The sequence below is a fragment of the Herpailurus yagouaroundi genome, unplaced genomic scaffold (genome assembly GCF_014898765.1).
Source record: "Herpailurus yagouaroundi ecotype Mexico unplaced genomic scaffold, PumYag 159, whole genome shotgun sequence".
In the NCBI taxonomy this organism is placed as follows: Eukaryota; Metazoa; Chordata; class Mammalia; order Carnivora; family Felidae; genus Herpailurus; species Herpailurus yagouaroundi.
The window spans coordinates 32,130,161-32,151,961 of NW_024412400.1; the positions used below are offsets into that span (position 1 = coordinate 32,130,161).

Genomic DNA, 21,801 nt, shown 5'->3' on the forward strand with positions numbered 1-21,801 from the left:
ACCTCTTTGGTTAGATTTATTCCTAGGTATTTTATGGGTTTTGGTGCAATTGTAAATGGGATTGATTCCTTGATTTCTCTTTCTGTTGTTTCATTGTTGGTGAATAGGAATGAAACCGATTTCTGTGCATTGATTTTATATCCTGCAACTTTGCTGAATTCATGAATCAGTTCTAGCAGTTGTTTGGTGGAATCTTTAGGGTTTTCCATATACAGTATTGTGTCAAATGGGAAGAGTGAAAGTTTGACCTCCTCCTGGCTGATTTGGATGCCTTTTATTTCTTTGTGTTGTCTGATTGCAGAGGCTAAGACTTCCAATACTATGTTGAATAACAGTGGCGAGAGTAGACATCCCTGTCTTGTTCCTGACCTTAGAGGGAAAGCTCTCAGTTTTTCCTCATTGAGGATGATTTAATGTTGGGTCGTTCATATATAGCTTTTATGATCTCGAGGTATGATCCTTCTATCCCTACTTTCTTGTGGGTTTTGATCAAGAAAGGATGCTGTATTTTGTCAAATGCTTTCTCTGCATCTATTGAGAGGGTCATATGGTTCTTGTCCTTTTTTAATTGATGTGATGAATCATGTTAATTGTTTTGCAGATATTGAACCAGCCCTTCATTCCAGGTATAAATCCCACTTGGTCCTGGTGAATAATTTTTTTAATGTATTGTTGGAGCCATTTGGCTAATATCTTGTTGAGGATTTTTGCATCCGTGTTCATCAGGGAAATTGGTCTATAGTTCTTTTTAGTGGGGTCTCTGTCTGGTTTTGGAATCAAGGTAATGCTGGCTTCATAGAAAGAATTTGGAAGTTTTCCTTCCATTTCTATTTTTTGGAACAGCTTCAAAAGAATAGATCTTAACTCTTCTTTAAATGTTCTGTAGAATTCCCCTGGAAAGCCATCGGGCCCTGGACTCTTGTTTTTTGGGAGATTTTTGATTTCTGATTCAATTTCTTTACTGGTTATGGGTCTGTTCAAGTTTTCTATTTCTTCCTGTTTCACTTTTGGTAGTGTATATGTTTCTAGGAATTTGTCCATTTCTTCCAGATTGCCCATTTTATTGGCATATAGTTGCTCATAGTATTCACAATAGTATTGTTTGCATATCTGCTGTGTTGGTTGTGATCTCTCCTCTTTCACTCTTGATTTTATTTATTTGGGTCCTTTCCTTTTTCTTTTTGACCAAACTGGCTAGTGGTTTATCAAGATATTTCTAATTTTAAATCAGGCCTACTTGCATTTATACAAGAACTTGCATTATACTTGAACTTGATAACATTTTAAAAAAATTAGTTTTTCTTTATAAAATACATTTAACAGTAATGAGCAAATAAATTCCAAGACTGATTGGGAGTAGGATGGGGAGAAAAGCTAGTCTTCTAGTATGAGGAGAACAATGTAAATGAGGGAATGTAAATAAGGAACACTTTTTTTTCTCAAGGGTAGTTTGGCAGTAGGAATTGACAAGTTTTGAAACTTTGATCCAGATATTCTGTTTTTCTTGATGGATTGAAAGCAATCTGTATGTTCAACAGAGGTGGTTTTAACAATGAAGATGACCACTTCTCTTCCTGAACAAAGCAGAATTCCCTATACTTTGCCCACTCAGTCAATATATACAATACCTATCTGAGCTAACCCAGCCTTCTTCTCCCTGCCAGGAACAGAGGTGTCAATTCTTTTGGCTAAGGACATTCTCTCCCGCTCTCCCTACATTCATGCACATTGTGTAATAAGACTCCTCACACTTTTTCAGTAGCCAGACTTCTGTTTGTTCTCTTTCATCTACTGTTTTCAGCCTCTCCCTTTGTACTGGATCCTCCCATCAGAACTAACCCATGTTCAGGTATTTCTTATCTCAAAAACTAACACAAAAGTCCTCCCCTAGTCTGTATCTCCCTGTGGCTATTGCCCTATTCCTATCTTCCCACTTTCCTTAACACATTCCAATTTGGCTCTGTCCCCTCACTCCACTAAACCTGTTTTTTTAAAGGTCATCAGTGATTTCTGTGTCACTGTAAGTGATCTTTAGCATGCATTTCCCTCCATGTGTTAGCAACATTCTTTCCCTTTGCTTCTACTCTGTTGTCTCTGGCCTCTCCTCTCCCCTCTCTGGCTGTCTTGGTGTCCCTTGTCATCTCATGCTATTCCATTCACTGTATATGCTGGGTTTCATTCTACATGGCTTTCTCCCTCTTTCTTTGTGGTTATTTTCCAGCTTTATTGAGAGATGATTAACATATAACATTGTATAAGTTTAAGGTGTATGATGTGTTGATTTGATAAACTTATATTTTGCAAAAAAAATTACCGTTGTAGTGTTACTTAGCTAACACCTCCATCACCTCAGATAATTGCCATTTCTTTTCTATGGTGAGAACATTTAAGATCTACTCTCCTAGCAATTATCAAGTGTATAATACAGTATTAACAGTAAGAGTCACTCTGAGTGTATGTGACATCTCCAGAACGTACTCATCTTATAACTGCAAGTTTATACCTTTCACCAGTACCTCCCTCCCCATTCCCCCAGTCACCAGCTGCTGGTAACTCCCATTCTACTCTGTTTCTAGGAATCCAGATTTTTTGCTTCTTTTTAAAGAATATTTGTTTGTTTATTTATTTATTTAGAGATAGGGCACTCAGGTGAGCGAGCAGGGGAGGGGCAGAGAGAGGAAAAAGAGAGAGATTCCCAAGCAGGCTCTTTGCTGTCAGTGCCGAGTCCAGTGTGGGATCTCACAAACCGTGAGATCATGACCTGAGCCAAAATCAAGAGTCAGACATTTAACCAACTGAGTCACCCAGGCACCCCTAGGAGTTCAGCTTTTTAGATTCCACACATAGGTGAGATCATACATTGTCTCTTTCTGGTTTTATTTCATTTAGCATATGCATTTATACATGGCTAATAATAATAAGCCATGAGTGAAATGCTCTCAAGGTCCATCCATGTCACAGATTGGCAGGATTTCCTTTTTTCTCATGGCTGAATAATGTGCGTTTCTTATTTTCTTCATTTTTCTGTTTTTGGACACTTAGGTTGTTTCTGTATCTTAGCTATTGTAGTAATGCTACAGTGAACATTGGAGTGCAAATAATATCTCTTTGAGGTGCTTATTTCATTTCCTTTTTTAAAAAAATTTTAATTCCGGGGGTACCTGGGTGGGTCAGTTGGTTAAGCATCCAACTCTTGATTTCTGTTCAGCTCGTTGTCTCATCATCATGGGATTGAGTTCCATGTTGGGCTCTGCACTGGGTGTGGAGCCTGCTTGGGATTCTCCTACCCACCCCTTCCCCCCACCCCATGACCCTACCCCAGGCACACATGCTCTCTCTTTCAAAATAATAAAATAAAATTTTAATTCCATTGTAGTCAACATACAGTGTTATCTTAGTTTTGAGTATACAATACAGTGATTCAGTAATTCCTTATATTACTCATTGTTCATCATGATGAGTGTACTATTAATTCCCTTCACCTATTTCACCTATCCCCCCACCCACCTTCCTCTGGTAACCATCTGTTCTTTATAGTTAAGAGTCTGTGTTTTGGTTTGTCTTTTTTTTTCTTTGTTCGTTTTGTTTCTTAAATTCCACTTGTGAGTAAAATCATATGGTGTTTGTCTTTCTCTGACTGATTTATTTCTCTTAGCATTGTACTCTCTAGCTCTTGCAAATAATAAGATTTCATTCTTTTTGATGGCTGAATAATATTTCATAGTATATATATACATATATATACACATACATATATATACACACACATACACACACATGAACGCACGCATGCACACACACACACTGCATCTTCTTTATCCATTCATCAATCAGTGGACATTTGGGTTGCTTCAACAATTTGGCTATTGTAAATTATACTGCAATAAACACAGGGGTTATGTATCCCTTTGAATTAGTGTTTTCATATTCTTTGATAGTATGATTACTGGATCATGGGGTAGTTTTTTGAAAAAATTTTTGAGGAACCTCTATACTGTTTTCCACAGTGGCTGCACCAGTTTGCATTCCCACCAACAATGCACGAGGGTTTCTTTTTCTCTACATCCTTTAATGTAAGGTCTCATTGTAGTAATTTTGATTTGCATTCCCCTGATGATGAGTGATGTTGAGCATCTTTTCATGTGTCTGTTGGTCCTCTGGATGTAGTCTTTGGAGAACTATCTGTTCATGTCTCCTGCCCATCTTTTGATTGTATCGTTCTTAGGGTGTTCAGTTGTATCAGTTCTTTAGTAACCCTTCATCAGATATGTTGTTTGCAAATATCTTTTTCCATTTAGTAGGTTGTCTTGTAGTTTTGCTGATGGTTTCCTTTGGATATATACCCAAAAGTGGAAATGTTGGATCATATAATAATTGTATTTTTAATTTTTTGAGGGACCTCCCTGCTGTTTTTCCATAGTGGCTGTATCCATTTACATTCCCGCCAGCAGTGCACAAGTGTTCCCTATTCTCCACATTTTTGCCAACAGTTATTTCTTGTCTTTTCCATAATAGCCATTCTAACAGGTTGAGGCAATACCTCTTTTTGGTTTTGATTTACATTTCCCTGATGATTAGTGATGTTGGGTATCTTTTCATATGCTTGTTGACCTTTTGTATGTCTTCTTTGGAAAAATGTTGAGATCTTCTGTTCATTAAAATTTTTTTTCTAGCTTTATTGATACAGTTGTCATATAACACTGTAAGTTTAAAGTGTACAATGTGATAGCTTGATACATGCATATATTGTGAAGGTTAGTTAACACATTCTTCACCTCACATAGTTTTCATTTTTGATTTTTGTTGTTTTTATTGAGTTATAGGTATTCTTTAACTGTTTTTGATATTAACCCCTTTTCACATACATGGTTTGCAAATATTTTCTCCCATTCAGTAGATGGCCTTTTCATTTTGTTGATTTTCTTTTTTTTTTTTTAATTTTTTTAATGTTTATTTATTTTTGAGACAGAGAGAGACAGAGCATGAACAGGGGAGGGGCAAAGAGAGACAGGGAGACACAGAATCTGAAATGGGCTCCAGGCTCTGAGCTGTCAGCACAGAGCCCGACGTGGGGCTCTAACTCACAGACCGTGAGATCATGACCTGAGCCGAAGTCGGACGCTTAACCGACTGAGCCACCCAGGCGCCCCTCATTTTGTTGATTTTCTTTTGCTGTGCAGAAACTTTTTAGTTTGATGTTCTGCTTATTAATTTTTGCTTTTGTTGTTTCTGCTTTTGGTGTACTATCCATAAAATTGTTGCCAAGATCAGTATCCAGGAGCATTTTCCCTATGTTTTCTTCTAAGAGTTTTATGGTTTCAGGTCTTTAAGTCTTTAATCCATTTTGAGTTATTTTTTGTGAGCAGTCGAATATATGGGTCTGATTGCATTCTTCTGCCTGTACTTACCCAGTATTCCCAAAATCATTTATTGAAGAAATGTCTTTTCCTCATTGAGTATTCTTGGCTCCCTTGTCAATATTAGTTGGCATTATATATGAGGATTTACTTCTGGGCTCTTGATTCTGTTCTGTTGGTCTGTATGTCTGTTTTTATGCTATTACCGTACTGTTTTTATTATTGTAACTTTGCATTATAGTTTGGAATCAGAAAGTATGGTGCCTCCAGGGGCGTCTGGGTGGCTCAGTCAGTTAAGTGTCCAACTTCAGCTCAAGTCATGATCTTGTGGTTTGTGGGTTCCAGCCCCACGTCGGGCTCTGTGCTCACAGCTCAGAGCCTAGAGCCTGCTTCAGATTCTGTGTCTCCCTCTCTGTCTGTTCCTCCCCTACTTGCATCTGTCTCTCTCTCTCTCTCTCTCTCTCTCTTTCAAAAATAAAGATTAAAAAAAAAAAAGTGTGGTGTCTCCAGCTTTATTCTTCTTTGTCAGGATTGCTTTGGCTGTTCTGGGTCTTTGGTTCCATGCAAACTTTAGATGTTTTTTTTTCTATTTGTCAAAAATGTCCCTGGAATTTTCAAAGGAATTGCATTGAATCTATAGAGGGCTTTGGGTAGAATGGACATTTTAACAGTATTCTTATCCATGAACCTGAGATCTCTTCCATTTATTTGTGTTCTCTTCTGTGTCTTTCACCAAAGTCTTAGAGTTTTCAGTGCTTAGATCTTTCACTTCTGTGGTTAAATTTTCTTTCTTTTTTTTTTTAAACATTTATTCATTTTTTGAGAGAGAGAGAGAGAGATGGAGTGTGAGTGGGGGAGGGGCAGAGGGAGACACATAACCTGAAGCAGGCTCCAGGCTCTGAGCTGTGAGACAGAGTCCAACGACAGGCTTGAACCCATGAATTGCGAGATCATGACCTGAGCCGGAGTCGGATGCTTAACCAGCTGAGCCACCTGAGCATCCTGGTTAAATTTATTTCCAATATTTTTTTATGTTTGATGCTGTTGTGGATGTGCTAGCTTTCTTTTTCAGATATTTTGTTAGTGTATAGAAATGATACTGATTTCTGGATTTTTTTTGTATGCTTTCTCAGTTATGTGTTGTTATCATAAGCACTCCCATCCTCTACTTGCAGAACTTTCTTTAATGTCTGCATATTGGTGCCATCAGCCTTCTTTTGTCCTCGATAACTGATCATCTGGTCTTAACTATTCTATATGTTAAGTATGTCATGTATTTAATGCGACTACAGTAAAAATGCTAACAGATTGGTTTTTTTGTTTGTTTGTTTTTTCTTAAAGGACTAGACAGTCCATGAAAGAAGTGTAATGAAAGGCTAGCCCTGCCAGGTAATAAAATATAGAGTGAAAATAACTGTTTAATCAACTTGTAAGTAAGTAGACCAGAGGAACAGATTTGAGAAATAGATCTGAGTATACTTGGATAGCTAGTTTATGATGAAATGGATATTACTCTATTCAGGGTCACCCATGATGTCAATTTTTTGTATCAGAGACCCCAGAGATTCCTGCATTACTAAATCCATTTGACATTTCTCAGTCATCATCTTACTTGACTTTTTAGCGTTTGACCTAATCACTCCTTCCTCTGAAACATCAAAGTACCATGGTCTTTTGGTTTTCTTCCTCTGTCTCTTCTCTCATTCTCTTGGTGATCTTATCCCATCTTAAGACTTTATTTTTTTTTATTTTTTTTCAACGTTTATTTATTTTTTGGGGGACAGAGAGAGGCAGAGCATGAACAGGGGAGGGGCAGAGAGAGAGGGAGACACAGAATCGGAAACAGGCTCCAGGCTCTGAGCCATCAGCCCAGAGCCTGACGCGGGGCTTGAACTCCCGGACCGCGAGATCGTGACCTGGCTGAAGTCGGACGCTTAACCGACTGCGCCACCCAGGCGCCCCCCATCTTAAGACTTTAAATGTCCATCTCTATGCTGACAACTCTCCTATCTGTGTCTTCAGGAATGAAACACTCCTGAACTCTAGAATTACATACTCAGTTGCTTACCAGTGTTTCCATTTGAACGTTAGTGGTGTCTCAAACTTGATGGGTTTTGGTCTCTAACAAGCCTCCTCCAAAGTGTTCTCTGACAGCCTTCCTCATCTCAGTAAATGGCCTTCCACTGGCTCAGGTAAAAACAAAAACAAAAACATTGCAGTATTTTAACTCCGCCTTTTCTGTCCCAAGCTAAGTTCAGTTCGAAATCATAGTCTCTCTACTTTAGGATGTAATTTAAAATCAGATTGTTGTGTACTTCTTACTATTTACACTGCTGCTGTTTAGATTCAAGCATCCCATCTGGATTATTGCAGAATCCTTCTAACTGGTCTCCCTGATTCTTCTTTGCCTCCTCACCTGTTTAATTTAAAAAATTTTGAGCATTGTTAATTGTCTCATACTTAGCGAGGTACGTGAAATATGTACAGTTCAGCAATTTCAAAGTACAAATCCACATAAATAACACTGAGATCAAGAAATGGTCGCCAGAGTCCTGCTCCCATTACCTTTACTGATCATTATTGTCTCCATTCATCCTGTCCAGAGTTATTACCTCAACTTTTATGGTAATTTTTTTATTTGCTTTGATTTACAGTTAAAAATCATGGTTTAGTGTTGCTTATTTTGACCTTCATGTAAGGTGAAAGGATATTCATTCTTTCGTTCATTCTTTTGTATATGGCTGTGACTCGTTGGCTTTAAGATTTATCCATATTCTTCGTAAATGTAGTTCATACATTTTAATAGCTCCGTAGTATATTAACTTATTCATTCTACTACCATTTGTGTTTAAAGACTTCTGCCGTTTCCATTGATGCTGATATAAGCCTTCTTATAGTTGTATCTCGATTTTAGGTTCTCAAGGGCACAGTTATGTCATAGGATGTACATACCTTCAACTTTTTTAGGTAATGCCTGACTCTTCTGTAAAGAGGTTGCAGCAGTTTACATTCTCTTTGTAATGTTTGAGAATTTCACTTGTTCCACATCCTTGCCAGCACCTTTATTAATATAATTATGCCAGTTTGCATGTGGTGTGATTTCTCATTGCATTTCCATGACTAATGAGGTTTAGCACCTTCTCATGTTTCTTCTTTTGTGGCATGCCTGTTGATCTATTTTGCCCATTTAAATTTTTTTTAATGTTTATTTTTGAGAGAGAACGAGGGAGCACACAAGCAGGTAAGGGGCAGAGAGAGAGGGAGACAAGAATCTGAAGCAGGCTTCAGGCTCTGAGCCATCAGTGGAGAGTCTGATGCGGGTCTCGAACTCACGAACTGTGAGATCATGACCTGAGCCGAAGTTGGATGCTTAACTGACTGAGCCACCCAGGCACCCCTATCTTGCCCATTTTAAAAATTGTGGGTTTTTTTTTTTTCTTATTTTTAGGAGTACTTTGTATGTTCTGGATATAAGTTCTTTATCAGTTGTGTTGTACCTGTCTTCTCCCATGCTGTGATTTTGCAATTTTCCTCCTCTTAATGCTAGCTTTCAAACAGATTTTTTGAAAAGTCTTTATTTTAAAATTCATACTTGCAGAATTCTTAACCATTTGTGTGTGTGTGTGTGTGTGTGTGTGTGTGTGTGTGTGTGTGTGTTTTAGAGTGTGAGTGGGGGAAGGGCAGAGGAAGAGGGTAAGAGAATCTTAATTAAGCAGGCTCCATGCCTAGCACGAAACCCTATGAGGGACTTGATCTCAAGACTGTGAGATTATGACCTGAGCCAAAATCCAAGAGTCAGATGCTTAACTGACTGAGCCACTCAGGTACCCTAGAATTCTTAACCATTTGTGAGTGGGTGGTACATATCATGTCTCTTTACTGCTTAATGCTTTGGTATATAATTCTTAAGAATTAGGATATTTTCTTACACAACCAGTTATTCAAGGAGTTTAACACTGACACAGTACTTCAAAAGAATTGTGGTAAAATACACAAAAAAGTTTACAGTGGTAAATTTCAGTTACATTTCTGTTGCATTAGGTGCAATCACATTTTTGTGCAACCATCCCCACCATCTATCTCCAGAATTTTTTCATCTATCCCAACTGGAACTTTGTACTTACTAAACACTAGCTTACCATTACCTGCTACTCCTAGTACCATTCTGTCTCTGTGAATTTGTGGAATCATATGTCATTTGTCTGTTTGTGACTGGCTTATTTCAGTTAGCATAATGTCTTCAGAGTTCATCCATGTTGTAACATTTATCAGCCTTCCTTTTAAAAAAAATTTTTTTTTTTTTAATTTACAGCCAAATTAGTTAGCATATAGTGCAACAATGATTTCAGGAGTAGATTCCTTAATGTTCCTTACCCATTTAGCCCATCCCCCCCCCAATCCCTCCAGTAACCCTCTGTTCTCCATATTTAAGAGTCTCTTATGTTTTGTCCCCCTCCTTGTTTTTATATTATTTTTGTTTCCCTTCCCTTATGTTCATCTGTTTTGTCTCTTAAAGTCCTCATATGAGTGAAGTCATATGATTTTTGTCTTTCTCTGATTAATTTTGTTTAACATAATACCTTCTAGTTCCATCCACATAGTTGCACATGGCAAGATTTCATTCTTTTTGATTGCCAAGTAATACTTCATTGTATATATATACCACATCTTCTTTATCCATTCATCCATCAATGGACATTTGGGCTCTTTCCATACTTTGGCTATTGTTGATAGTGCTGCTATAAACATTGGAGTGCATGTGTCCCTTTGAAACAGCACACCTGTATCCCTTGGATAAATACCTAGTAGTGCAATTGCTGTGTCGTAGGGTAATTATGTTTTTAATTTTTTGAGGAACCTCCATACTGTTTTCCAGAGTAGCTACACCAGTTTGCATTTCCACCAGCAGTGCAAAAGAGATCCTCTTTCTCCACATCCTCGCCAACATCTGTTGTTGCCTGAGTTGTTAATGTTTACCATCTGACAGGTGTAAGGTGGTATCTCATTGTGGTTTTGATTTGTATTTCCCTGATGATGAGTGATGTTGAGCATTCTTTCATATGTCTGTTGGCCATCTGTATGTCTTCTTTAGAGAAGTGTCTATTCATGTCTTTTGCCCATTTCTTCACTGGATTATCTGTTTTTTGGGTGTTGAGTTTGCTAAGTTCTTTATAGATTTTGCATACTAACCCTTTATCTGATATGTCGCTTGGAAATATCCTCTCCCATTCTGTCGGTTGCCTTTTAGTTTTTATCAGCCTTCCTTTTTAAGGCTTATTAGTGTTCTTTTGTATGATACACCACATTTGTATATCCATTCATTGGTCAGTGAACACTTGAGCTGTTTCCGTCTTTTGACTATTGCACATAATACTGCAACAAATGTTGGTGTACAAACATTTCTTTGAATCCCTGTGTTTGTTTTTTGGGGCATACACCTAGGAGTGGAATTACTGGATCAAATGTTATTTCTCTTTAATATTTTTAGGAAAAATTATGCTGTTTTACGCAGTGGCATGTCAGGAAAAAATTCTGGTCTTGTATAATTCTTTTAAAATGTCGAGTTAGGTTTGTCATTATTTTGAGTAGTTTTGCATCAGTATTTCTATGGGATGTTGATTTGTAGTTTGTTTTTGTAGTGTCTTTGGCTTTGGTATTAAGGTAATGCTGGGCCTTAAGAAGTGTTCCATTTACTTTAATTATTTTGGAAGTATTTGAGAGGGATTGGTTTTAATCCTTCTTGAAATGTTTGGTAGAATTCATTAGTGAAGCCATTTGTTATTGATTTAGTCTTGGTAAGTTGTTTCCAGGAATTGTCCATTTCATCTAGGTTATCCAATGTGGTGTAGAATTGTTCATAGGGCTCTTATGTATGTATGTGTGTATGTATGTGTTTATTTTTATTTCTTGTAAAATTGGTAGTAACGTCCCCATTTTCATTTCTTATTTTAGTAATTTGAGTCCCTTTTTCTTAGTCCACCTAGCAAAAGATATGTCATTTTTACCAGTCTTTTTGAAAAATCAACTTTTGGTTCCCTTGAGGAGTGTGTGTATATATCTATCTATATCTTGCTTTTCTATTTTTCATGTATCTCTGTGCTGATCTCTGCTAACTTTGGATTTAGTTGGTTCTTCTTTTTTCCTTAAGGTATGAAGTTATGTTATTTGGGATTTTTCTTCCCTGTTGTGTTTTCACTTCAGTTTGTCTCAGGCTATTTTCCTGTTTCACTTGATTTTTCTCTTTGACACTCTTTTTTTTAAGTTTATTTTCTTTTATTATTTTTTTAATTTACATACTAGTTAGCATATAGTGCAATAATGATTTCAGGAGTAGAATCCAGTGATATATCACTTACATATAACACCCAGTGCTCATCCCAACAAGTGCCCTCCTCAATGCCCCCTGTCCATTTAGCCACATCCCGCCAACCAAAACCCCTCCAACAACCCTCAGTTTGTTCTGTGTATTGGAGTCTCTTAATGTTTTGTCTGCCTCCCTGTGTTTATATTATTTTTGCTTCCCTTCCCTTATTTTCATCTGTTTAGTATCTTAAATTCCACATATGAGTGAAGTAATATAATATTTGTCTTTCTCTGACTAATTTCACTTAGCAAAGTACACTGTAGTTCCATCCACATTGTTGCAAATGGCAAGATTTTGTTCTTTTTGATTGCTGAGTAATATTCCATTGCATGTATGTATATGTGTGTATGTATACACACACACACACCCCACATCTTCTTCATCCATTCATCAGTTGATGGACATTTGGGCACTTTACATACTTTGGCTATTGTCAGTAGTGCTGCTATAAACATTGAGGTGCATGTGCCCCTTGAAAACAGCACTCCTATATCCTTTGGATAAATACCTAGTAGTGCAATTGTTGGGTCATAGGTTAGTTCTATATCTCATTTTTGAGGAACCCATACTGTTTTCCAGAGTGGCTGCACCAGTTTGCATTCCTACCAACAGTGCAAATGGGTTCCTCTTTCTCTGCATCCTTGCCAACATCTGTTGTTGCCTGACTTGCTCAATTTAGCCAGGTGTGAGGTGGTATCTCATTGTGGTTTTGATTTCTGTTTCCCTAATGATGAGTGATGTTGAGCGTCTTTTCATGTGTCAGCCATCTGGTGTCTTTGGAGAAGTGTCCATTCATGTCTTTTGCCCATTTTTTCACTGGGTTTTTTTTTGGGGGGGGGGTGTTGAATTTGGTAAGTTCTTTATAGATTTGGGATACTCACCCTTTATTTGATATATCATTTGCAAATATCTTCTCCCATTCCATCACCTTTTAGTTTTGCTGATTGTTTCCTTTGCCATGCAGAAGCTTTTTATCTTGATGATGTCCCAGTAGTTAATTGCTTTTGTTTCCCTTGCCTCTGGAGTCATGTTGAGTGGGAAGTTGCTGCCTCTTAGGTCAAAGAGGTATTTGCTAGGATTTTGATGGCTTCCTGTCTTTCGTTTAGGTCTTTCTCTATTTTGAGTTTATTTTTGTGTATTGTGTAAGAAAGTGATCCAGGTTCATATTTCTGCATGTCGCTGTCCAGTTTTCCCAGCACCATTTTGCTGAAGAGACTGTCTTTATTGCATTGGATCTTCTTTCCTGCTTTGTGAAAGATTAGTTGGCCATATGTTTGTGCGCACATTTCTGGGTTCGCTATTCTTTTCCATTGATCTCTGTGTCTGGTTTTGTGCCACTACCATACTGTCTTGATTACAATTTAGTAATAGATCTTTAAGTTTGGAATTGTGATGCCTCCAGCTTTTGTTTTCTTTTTCAGGATTGCTTTGGCTGTTTGGGGTCTTCTCTGGTTCCATACAAATTTTAGGATTCTTTGTTCTAGCTCTGTGAAGAATGCTGGTGTTATTTTGATAGGGAGACACAGTGGTTTTTAAAAAGTGTGATGTTTAATTTTCACATACTTGAATTTTCCAGCTCTTCTTCTTTTTCTAGTTTCATTCATTGTGATTTCAATACTAAAAACTGTTTTATCATCTTAAAAACATTTTTTTTTAATGTTTGTTTATTTGGAGAGGGGGCAGGGGGAGAGAGAGAGAGGAAGAGATAGAATCCCAAGCAGGCTTTACGCTGTCTGTGCTGAGCCCAATGGAGGGCCTGATGTCATGTACTGTAAGATCATGACCTGAGCTGAAATCAAGAGTTAGAAGCTTAACCAAATGAGCCACCCAGACGCCCCATCTTTTTAAATTTATTAAAACTTGTTTTATGTGTGCCCAATATGTAATCTACCTTTGTAATACTTTTTGTCTACCATTCAGATTCTGGTTTGGTCAGTTGTCCCAATGATGTCCTTTATATCATTTTCTTTTTCCAGTGCAGGATCCATTTGGAGATCACATATTGCATTTAGTTGTCCTATCCTATTAATGTCCCTTAATCTGGAGCATTTCTTCAGATTTTGTCAAGGTGCTGACATTTTTGAAGGCTACAAAAACAAATTATTAGGTTGTTCCTCAGTTGTGTTTATCTGATGTTTCCTTATGATTAGATTCAGGTTGGGTAACCCAGTCTGTCTGCTACATAAGCAATGTATCTTGGTCAGTTGATCACATCTAGAGACAAATGATGTCTATCTTCCCCTCACTGGCAATATTAATTTGATCACTATTCATTGAAGGTGTTATTTGGTTTCTTTGTGGTATAGTTACTGTTTGTTTTTGGGCTTTTTTTGGTAACTAATTAATAGTCATTGGGAGATACTTTGACATCATCCAAGCATGCTATTCCACATTATACTTTCCTCCTTGATTTAGCATCTTTTGAAGATACTTGTCCAAACGAATTTTCACAAAATTGATATTTATCAACTGTACCATTTGTCATCCATCTCTAAGGAAGAGCCCTATATTCTTGGGCATTTGTTTATTTCATGGATTTATTATTATTTTTTTCTTAGTGTGTGAATAAGTAGGGAAGGGACAGAGGGAGAGAGAATCTTAAGCAGGCTCCATACCCAATGCAGAGCCTGATGCAGGGCTCAAATCTTATGATCATGAGATCATGACCTGACTGGAAATCAGGAGTCGGACTCTTAACTGAGCCATCCAAGCTCCCCTCATGGATTTATTATTAATGTGGGTTCATGGATTTCCTATTTTACTCAGTGGTTTCTAATTCATTGTTAGCATTATTTGTTTTCATGCTCAAATTGCCTTTCTCTTAGTGGGAGTCCATTTAGGTTTGCTTCTGTGTCCTTTTGATATGAGAACCAAAGTGAAATTTATACTTTATGGGTAATGTGTTTTAGTTCTTGAAGAACTTTTTTCATCCTCAAAGTCATGAAGATTGTTTGTTTTCTAAAAGCTTATTTTGCCTTTTACATTTATGTTTAATTCTAGTTGGAATTAAAATTACGCATAGTATGAAATAGAGGCTAGTTTCATTTTATTCAGCATGGTTACCTAGAGCCTTTTATTGAAAATAAAAAAAAAGTCCTTTCCTACTCCGCAGCACCACGTGTATCACGAACCAAGTGTCTGTATACAAGAGTGTTTCATTGAGCTCTTTTGCTCTGTTTGCTTGTCCGTGTGCCAGTACCACACTGTCTTCATTACACTGGCTGCATAACAAATGCTGGCACAGCAAGTTGTCCCTCCTTATTCTTCTTCAAGTGGCATGGGATATTCTTGGCTCTTTGCATTCCCACAATTTTTGCAACTTGGAGGCATAATTGTATCATGAACTGCACATATTTAAGTTGTGCAGTTTGAGTTTTGACACATGTATACAGTTGTGAAGCCATGACCATGGTCAAGATAATAAACATAGCCACCAACCCCCTAAAGTTTCCTCCTGTATTTTTGTAATCCATTTCTCCTACCTCTCAGCCCTGTCTTTAGGTAAACATTCATTTGCTTTCTATCACAATAAACCAATTTGCATTTTCTAGAATGTTGCATAAACAGAATCATACAAAATGACATTTTCCATGTATAAAACATACAAAAACTGTATACCTTTTGGGGGGGGGGTGGAATGGGTGGATGCTGGCTCTTTTCACTTGGGATAATTATTTTGAAATTCACCTGTTGATGGATGTTGGGTTGTTTTCCCGTTTGTGACTCTTACAAATAATACTTCTGTGAACATTTATTTATAAGTCTGTGTGGAATAGGGAAGAAAGACCTTTCTAGTAGCATTCCAAACCAAGGATCCATAAAATAGACTGATAAAACACACATAATAGTCTAAGGACTAATTCCTCAGTACACAAAAACAAATTTCCAATAGAAAAATGGGCAAAGAAAATGAACAGTGAGCTGAGAGAGATGACTCTAGTAAGATATTTACTGTAGAAATGCTTGTTATAGCAAAATACTGGACATATTCGGGGCGCCTGGGTGGCGCAGTCGGTTAAGCATCCGACTTCAGCCAGGTCACGATCTCGCGGTCCGTGAGTTCGAGCCCCGCGTCAGGCTCTGGGCTGATGGCTCAGAGCCTGGAGCCTGTTTCCAATTCTGTGTCTCCCTCTCTCTCTGCCCCTCCCCCGTTCATGCTCTGTCTCTCTCTGTCCCAAAAATAAATAAATGTTAAAAAAAAAAAAAAATTAAAAAAAAAATACTGGACATATTCTAAATGACTTTTGGTAGGTGACAAATTATTATATGTATCCTACTATACTGATAGGGAATGGTTTTCAAGAAGATTCAAAACTGTGTAGAACACTGGAAAGAAAATAAAAGGACAGATTATCTATCTATCTATCTATCTATCTATCTATTATTCTTCACATATGTATGGATGTTTTGTAAGGAGAGAAACTGATAGTAGTTGCCTTTGGGGAGGGAAATTAGAGGCCTGGAAATAAGGGCTTGGATATAGACTTACATTCTACTGTTCTATTCTTTTTAAGTTTTTTACACTATACCTTTATCTTAAAAGTTTTTTTATTGATTATTTTTGAGAAAGACTGAGTGCGAGTAGGGGAGGAGCAGACAAAGAGGGAGAGTCTCAAGCAGGCTCTGCGCTGTCAGTGCAGAGTTGTTGTGGGGCTTGAACTCCTGAAGCTATGAGATCATGACCTGAGCTGAAATCAAGAGTCAAATGCTTAATCAACTGAGCCACTCAGACACCCCTCCCTTCATCTTTAAATTAGAAACTAAAAAGTCTGTCACCCTCTTGAAACACTAAAGCATTGATTATCATGGTCTTCAAATGGCTTCACTTATGATGGTTGGTTAATTTTAGGTAAACTGTATACTGTCACAGTGACTCAGTTTCCTCATTTATAAATGGGGGTGATAATAGTACCTAGACTTTAAGGACAGAATCCCATGAAGTGCTTTAGAAAAATGGTGGTGCCCAGTGATCTCTGAATAAGGCTGCCCGTTAAGGTGTTTACAGATGAATGACCCTGAAATGTTAGCCACATGGCTGATAATTTTGCTGAGACAAAACCGTGCAGTGAAGATTTTGTTAGTTGTGGTACCTGGCTGGCTCAGTTGGTAGAGCATACGACTCTTGATCTCCAGGTTCTGAGTTCAAGCCCCATGTTGGATGTAGAGATTACTGAAAAATAAAATATTTGGGGGAAAAAACAATTTTGTTGGTAGTGAGACAAGGAAACTTTGAGTCTTTAGTTTGGATAGGTATCTTTGAGTGACCTCCTAATCTGGTTCTGTCCCCACATCACTAACTTCTCTGCATTTGTCTTGGCTGTGTAAATTCTAAGGCTCCATGTAGCTCTCGTGTTCTGAGACTGATTCTTTTGGAATTCTGATTTTAGGACACCTCCTACCTATTCATCACTGGCCCGGATGTTGTGAAGTCTGTCACCAATGAGGATGTTACTCAGGAGGAGCTCGGTGGTGCCAGGACCCATACCACCATGTCAGGTTAGAGGCCTTGAGGCTCACCTTACTGTTTTTAAACACTGAGAAGCGGGCACTGCCCAAGAGAATAGTTATAATGTTTAATAAATATCACTTAATTGAGAATTTGAGAGGGCTGTGGTATGGTATATTTACTATAGATATAATAATAAAGAGATTTAGTAGCTCAAATTTGTTCAAACAAAAACAGTTACTACTAAAGCTTTGATATTATTTAAAATTTTAAAAGTAACTGGAATGGTGGTTATAACATTTGACCTTCAAAAAAAAATAGTGTGACTTTAAAAAAAAATTTTTTTAATGTTTATTTATTTTTGACACAGAGAGAGAGAGAGAGAGAGAGAGCGAGCACGAGCAGGGGAGGGGCAGAGAGAGAGGGAGACACAGAATCCGAAGCAGGGTCCAGGCTCTGAGCTGTCAGCACAGAGCCTGACACGAGGCTCGAACTCAGACCGTGAGATCATGACCTGAGCCGAAGTTGGACGATCAACCAACTGAGCCACCCAGGCACCCCTAGTGTGACTTTTTTTAATCAAAAGTTGGGTATGTCTGAGATGGCAGTGTTACCAATTGCTTTTGGTCAGGTACAGTCATAATGTGATGGTCATGGCCCACATTTTCACCTCTTTGGGGTTATGTGTTACACATGCTGAATTCAAAATGTATAAAGATTATTCTGTACATGGGCGTTGAAACAAAGGGTATTGTTTATGTAGAGTGGCATAGAATTTGGTGCAGGGAATGAACCTGACATTAATGAAGACATTTGTTGTTAGAGTGATATTTGGAATTTCATATTTTCTTGGAAGAAGACACCAAGTTGTGTAAGGATTGTATATGACACCAGAAGCAGTATAACTGAAGGCAGGAGCAGTGAGAAGCCAGTGTGACCAATTTATACATTTCCTCTCCCACCTCAGGTTGGCATCAACTTTGACTCATTCCTTTCCCTCAGCCGCCAGCTCTGTTTAGCAGTCTCCAGCGCACAGCTAGAATCAGAACCTTCTCATTGCTGATTCTCCCACAGCTGGTCCTCTCACTCTTGTCTCAGGGCTTAAATGGCAGCAGTATTTTTTATTTATTTTTAGAGCGTGTGAGCGGGGGAGAGGGGCAGAGAGAGAGAAAATCTTAAGCAGGCTCCATGCTCAGTGCAGAGTCTGATGCAGGGCTTGATCTCGCGACTGTGAGATCATGACCTGAGCTGAAATCAAGAGTCGGACTCTGAACTGACTGAGCCACCCAGGTACCCCAGGTGTTTTTCTTTTTCACTGGGATCTAAAATAATGTTAAGTATTGGTGACATCTGAGGTATTCACCTGTATATCTCCAGAGCAAGACCTATACATATTTTTTTTCTTTTTAAAACAGCTTTATTGAGGTACAGTTTACCTTTTATATTTGTGACATACTCATTTAAAGTATATAATTCAATGATTTTATGTGCTTAGTGTTTTTCAGTTATCACCACAACTTTAGAACCTTTTATTGCCCCTCAAAGCCCTGCATCCATTAGCATATGCTCCCCATATTCCCCCAAATAGTCTATCTCTAGGCAGTCACTGATCTACCTTCTATTCCTTTGTCTAGGAGTCATGTGATAATGGTCTTTTGTGAGCGGTTTCTTATATTTAGCATAACATTTTTAAGGTTAATCCATGTTGCAGCATGGATCAGTACCTCATTTTTATTGCTGGATAATATTTCAGAGTAGGAATATACCACATTTTATTCATTCATCACTTAAACACTTGGATTGCTTCCACATTTTGGCTGTCGTGAACATGCTGCTGTAAACATTCATGTACAAGTTTTGTGTGACATGTTTTTGTTTCCCTTGGAGTGGAGTTTCTAGGTCAAATGGTAACTCTCCCTTTTTGAGGAACTACCATGCTGTCCTTCAAAGTGACTGCACCAATTTATAAGTATTTCTTGAATAAAAGAATTCTGTGTTGAACACGAAACATTCATTCAGCATATATTCATTGAGTGCCTGTGTGTCAAGCATTATTCTATGTGCTAGGAATACCTTTGTGAAAGAAACAAAGATCCCTGCCCATATGGGGTTATATTCTAGTACAGGATGTAGACCATAAATAAACTTAAAATAAGGACATTGTATAGTATGGTAGAAGATAATCTGTGCTCTGGAAAAGTAGAACAGGGCCTGAGGTTGCTGTAGTTTGAAATAGGGTGGTAAGAGCAGGCCGCACTGTGAGGGTAACAGTTGAGCAGATCTGAAGGAGTTAACTGCATGAACACCAAAGGGAGAAAAGCTGCAGGCAGAGGGGATAGGCAATGCAAAGGCCCTGAGGAAGGGAAGTGGCTGGCATGTTGAGTGAACAGCAAGAGGGTGTTTGGAGACATGACATAATCTGGCCCAGTTTGGCTGCTGTGAGAAGAGATGGTAGGGGAAATGGTGGAAGCAGGGATTCTGGGAGAGAGTTTCTGGCCCTACTTTGTCCCGTCTGTGGCGTTATTTGGCTGTTCTGTGATTTCAGAGTATTCTTGAGGAATGATGGCTTCATTCCTCACTAGGGCAGGTGGTTCCCCACCTTCCCCTCCACCGTTGCTGAGTACCATGACATTATGTGCCAGCCATTATTCTTTTATTTTTTTGTTTTTCATCTGTATTGAAAGCTAAGTGACCTGTAGTGAGGTGTAATTCTTGATGTGGGACTATAGTGGTTTAAGATGGGCCTGTTCTCTACCCTGTTAGAGCTGATATTCTAGAGGAGATGTCATGCAGGAAACAAGGAAATGGACAGACCAGTGCTGCAGGGAAGGGTATGAAGAGAGCTCCCACAAGGATGGGGAGGCACATGAGGGCTGCAGGGAATAAAGAAAAGAGTGACCCTGCAGAGGTGTGGGTACAGAGCAGAGGGAACAGATTGCATAAATTGGAGGTCAGCCTGAAGATGTGTGGTATCCCATCCTCACAGAGGTGTTACTACGGTCTCCTGCCAACATGCCCTAGGAGTGGCAGGTGGACACGAAACAGCATCTGTGGGCTGACAGGTGTCTAGGCCTATTATAGCCCCTCTGTTTTTTTCAGGTGTTGCCCACAGAGCTTTTGAAAATGATGTTGATGCCTTGTGTAATCTCCGGGAGTTCTTCAACTATCTGCCCCTCAGCAACCAGGACCCAGCTCCCATCCGTGAATGCCATGATCCCAGGTGAGTTACAGGCCAGGGCACCAGCTCCCGTTGTGCAGGTTGACTTACCCTTTTCTGGCTCCTCTGCCCTGGCAGCACCTCCAGGCTCTGCCCTATTGGGCAGCTTGGAGTGGATTGTGGAGTGGAGCCAGCGAGGCCCCTAGGTGTTGGCATGGTGGTGGCATGTCTTGGTACAGGAGCAAAGAAAAGAAAAATTTTATTTGTATTCATTTTTTTTCCTCTCTGTAATATCTGAAAAATAACTTGGGAGTAAAAAGTGCCCCCACCCCCAGTTCTATAAGTCTTGATTTGTCCAGAATTGGAAATATTTTTTGTTCTGCCATGAAATGTGAAATGATGTAGACAGCATGCCCTTTTGAAAATGTGCTTATGCCCACCTGCTTGTGGCCAGAGGCCCGGGCAGTCCAGGGGAAGGTGTATTGTTGGCCACCTAGTAAACACTTTCTCTCCTTATTATTGGGGCCACTGCCTCATGGGGTTACATTATCAAGTGAGCCAGAGGCTCATTTGGGGAACTATTGTTCCAGATCTCTGGCTGTTTTCTTCTCCATTCTGTTTCCATTCTGAGATTCAAACTTCAGACTCCAACTACTTCAAACTCACTTGGCCTGGACTTTGTTTTGCAGAAAAAACTTAGAATTCTGTCTCCTAGTAAGAAGCCATTTTTAGACACTGTTCTGTGGAATGGACCTGAGCTTCCACATGCCTCAGCCCCACTCTTCAGGGGACCTAACCAGTGGTATATTATGTGTAGGCTTGAAAAGGAAGGTGGTCATAGGCCCAGAACGATGGACACAGCGTCCTTTTCTGAGCAACTGTACTATTTGGGATTCTTGAAAAATTTACGACATCATTTGAAGGTATTAGGGCCCAGGGGCTTAGGAATGACTGAATAGCCTGCTTAGCTCCAGTCATATCTCCTCTCCATTGATCCAAGAGTAGCTGTATGTATAAGTAGCAAATGAAAAATAAGGGAGGACTTTATCTGGTAGGGCTGTACCCAGTATCCCCCTATGTGGAGTTCTCTGGGAAGTTGGGCTTGAGGCATGTGGCTTTTACCAAAGTCAAACTTCAGCCCAGCTGTACATGTCAGGGCCAGAACAGTCCCTGCCTGCCTGCATGAGCAGGAGGGGATGAGAGCATGTGGGAGAGTGACACATTGCTGCTGAGCCCTCCTGTGGTGTGGGTGTGGGCCCTGTCAGGCTCTCTGCTCAGCCACAAAGGTGCATGAGGAAGCAGAACGCCATGAGCCTGGGTGACTAGTTAGTCCTCAGTGATTTTCCCCACAAGGGGGGCTACAGTTTTACTTTTTTAATATTTAGTTTTTAAAAATTAAATGTACTGTATCTCATTTTTTTATTGAGAGAAAGAAAGTATGAGCACAAGAGAGGAAGGGCAGAAAGAGAGGGAGGGA

At 39.0% G+C, this 21,801-nt stretch overlaps 1 protein-coding gene across 1 annotated transcript in view; it reads left to right on the forward strand.

The window, feature by feature from the left end:
- Nucleotides 1-21,801, forward strand: part of PCCB (propionyl-CoA carboxylase subunit beta) — an 86,719-nt gene that overhangs the window by 27,586 nt on the left and 37,332 nt on the right. The window contains exons 6-7 of the mRNA XM_040481117.1: nucleotides 17,109-17,217; nucleotides 20,267-20,387. Of these exons, the coding sequence (XP_040337051.1) occupies nucleotides 17,109-17,217; nucleotides 20,267-20,387 (230 nt within the window). The remainder of the gene's footprint in view (nucleotides 1-17,108; nucleotides 17,218-20,266; nucleotides 20,388-21,801) is intronic.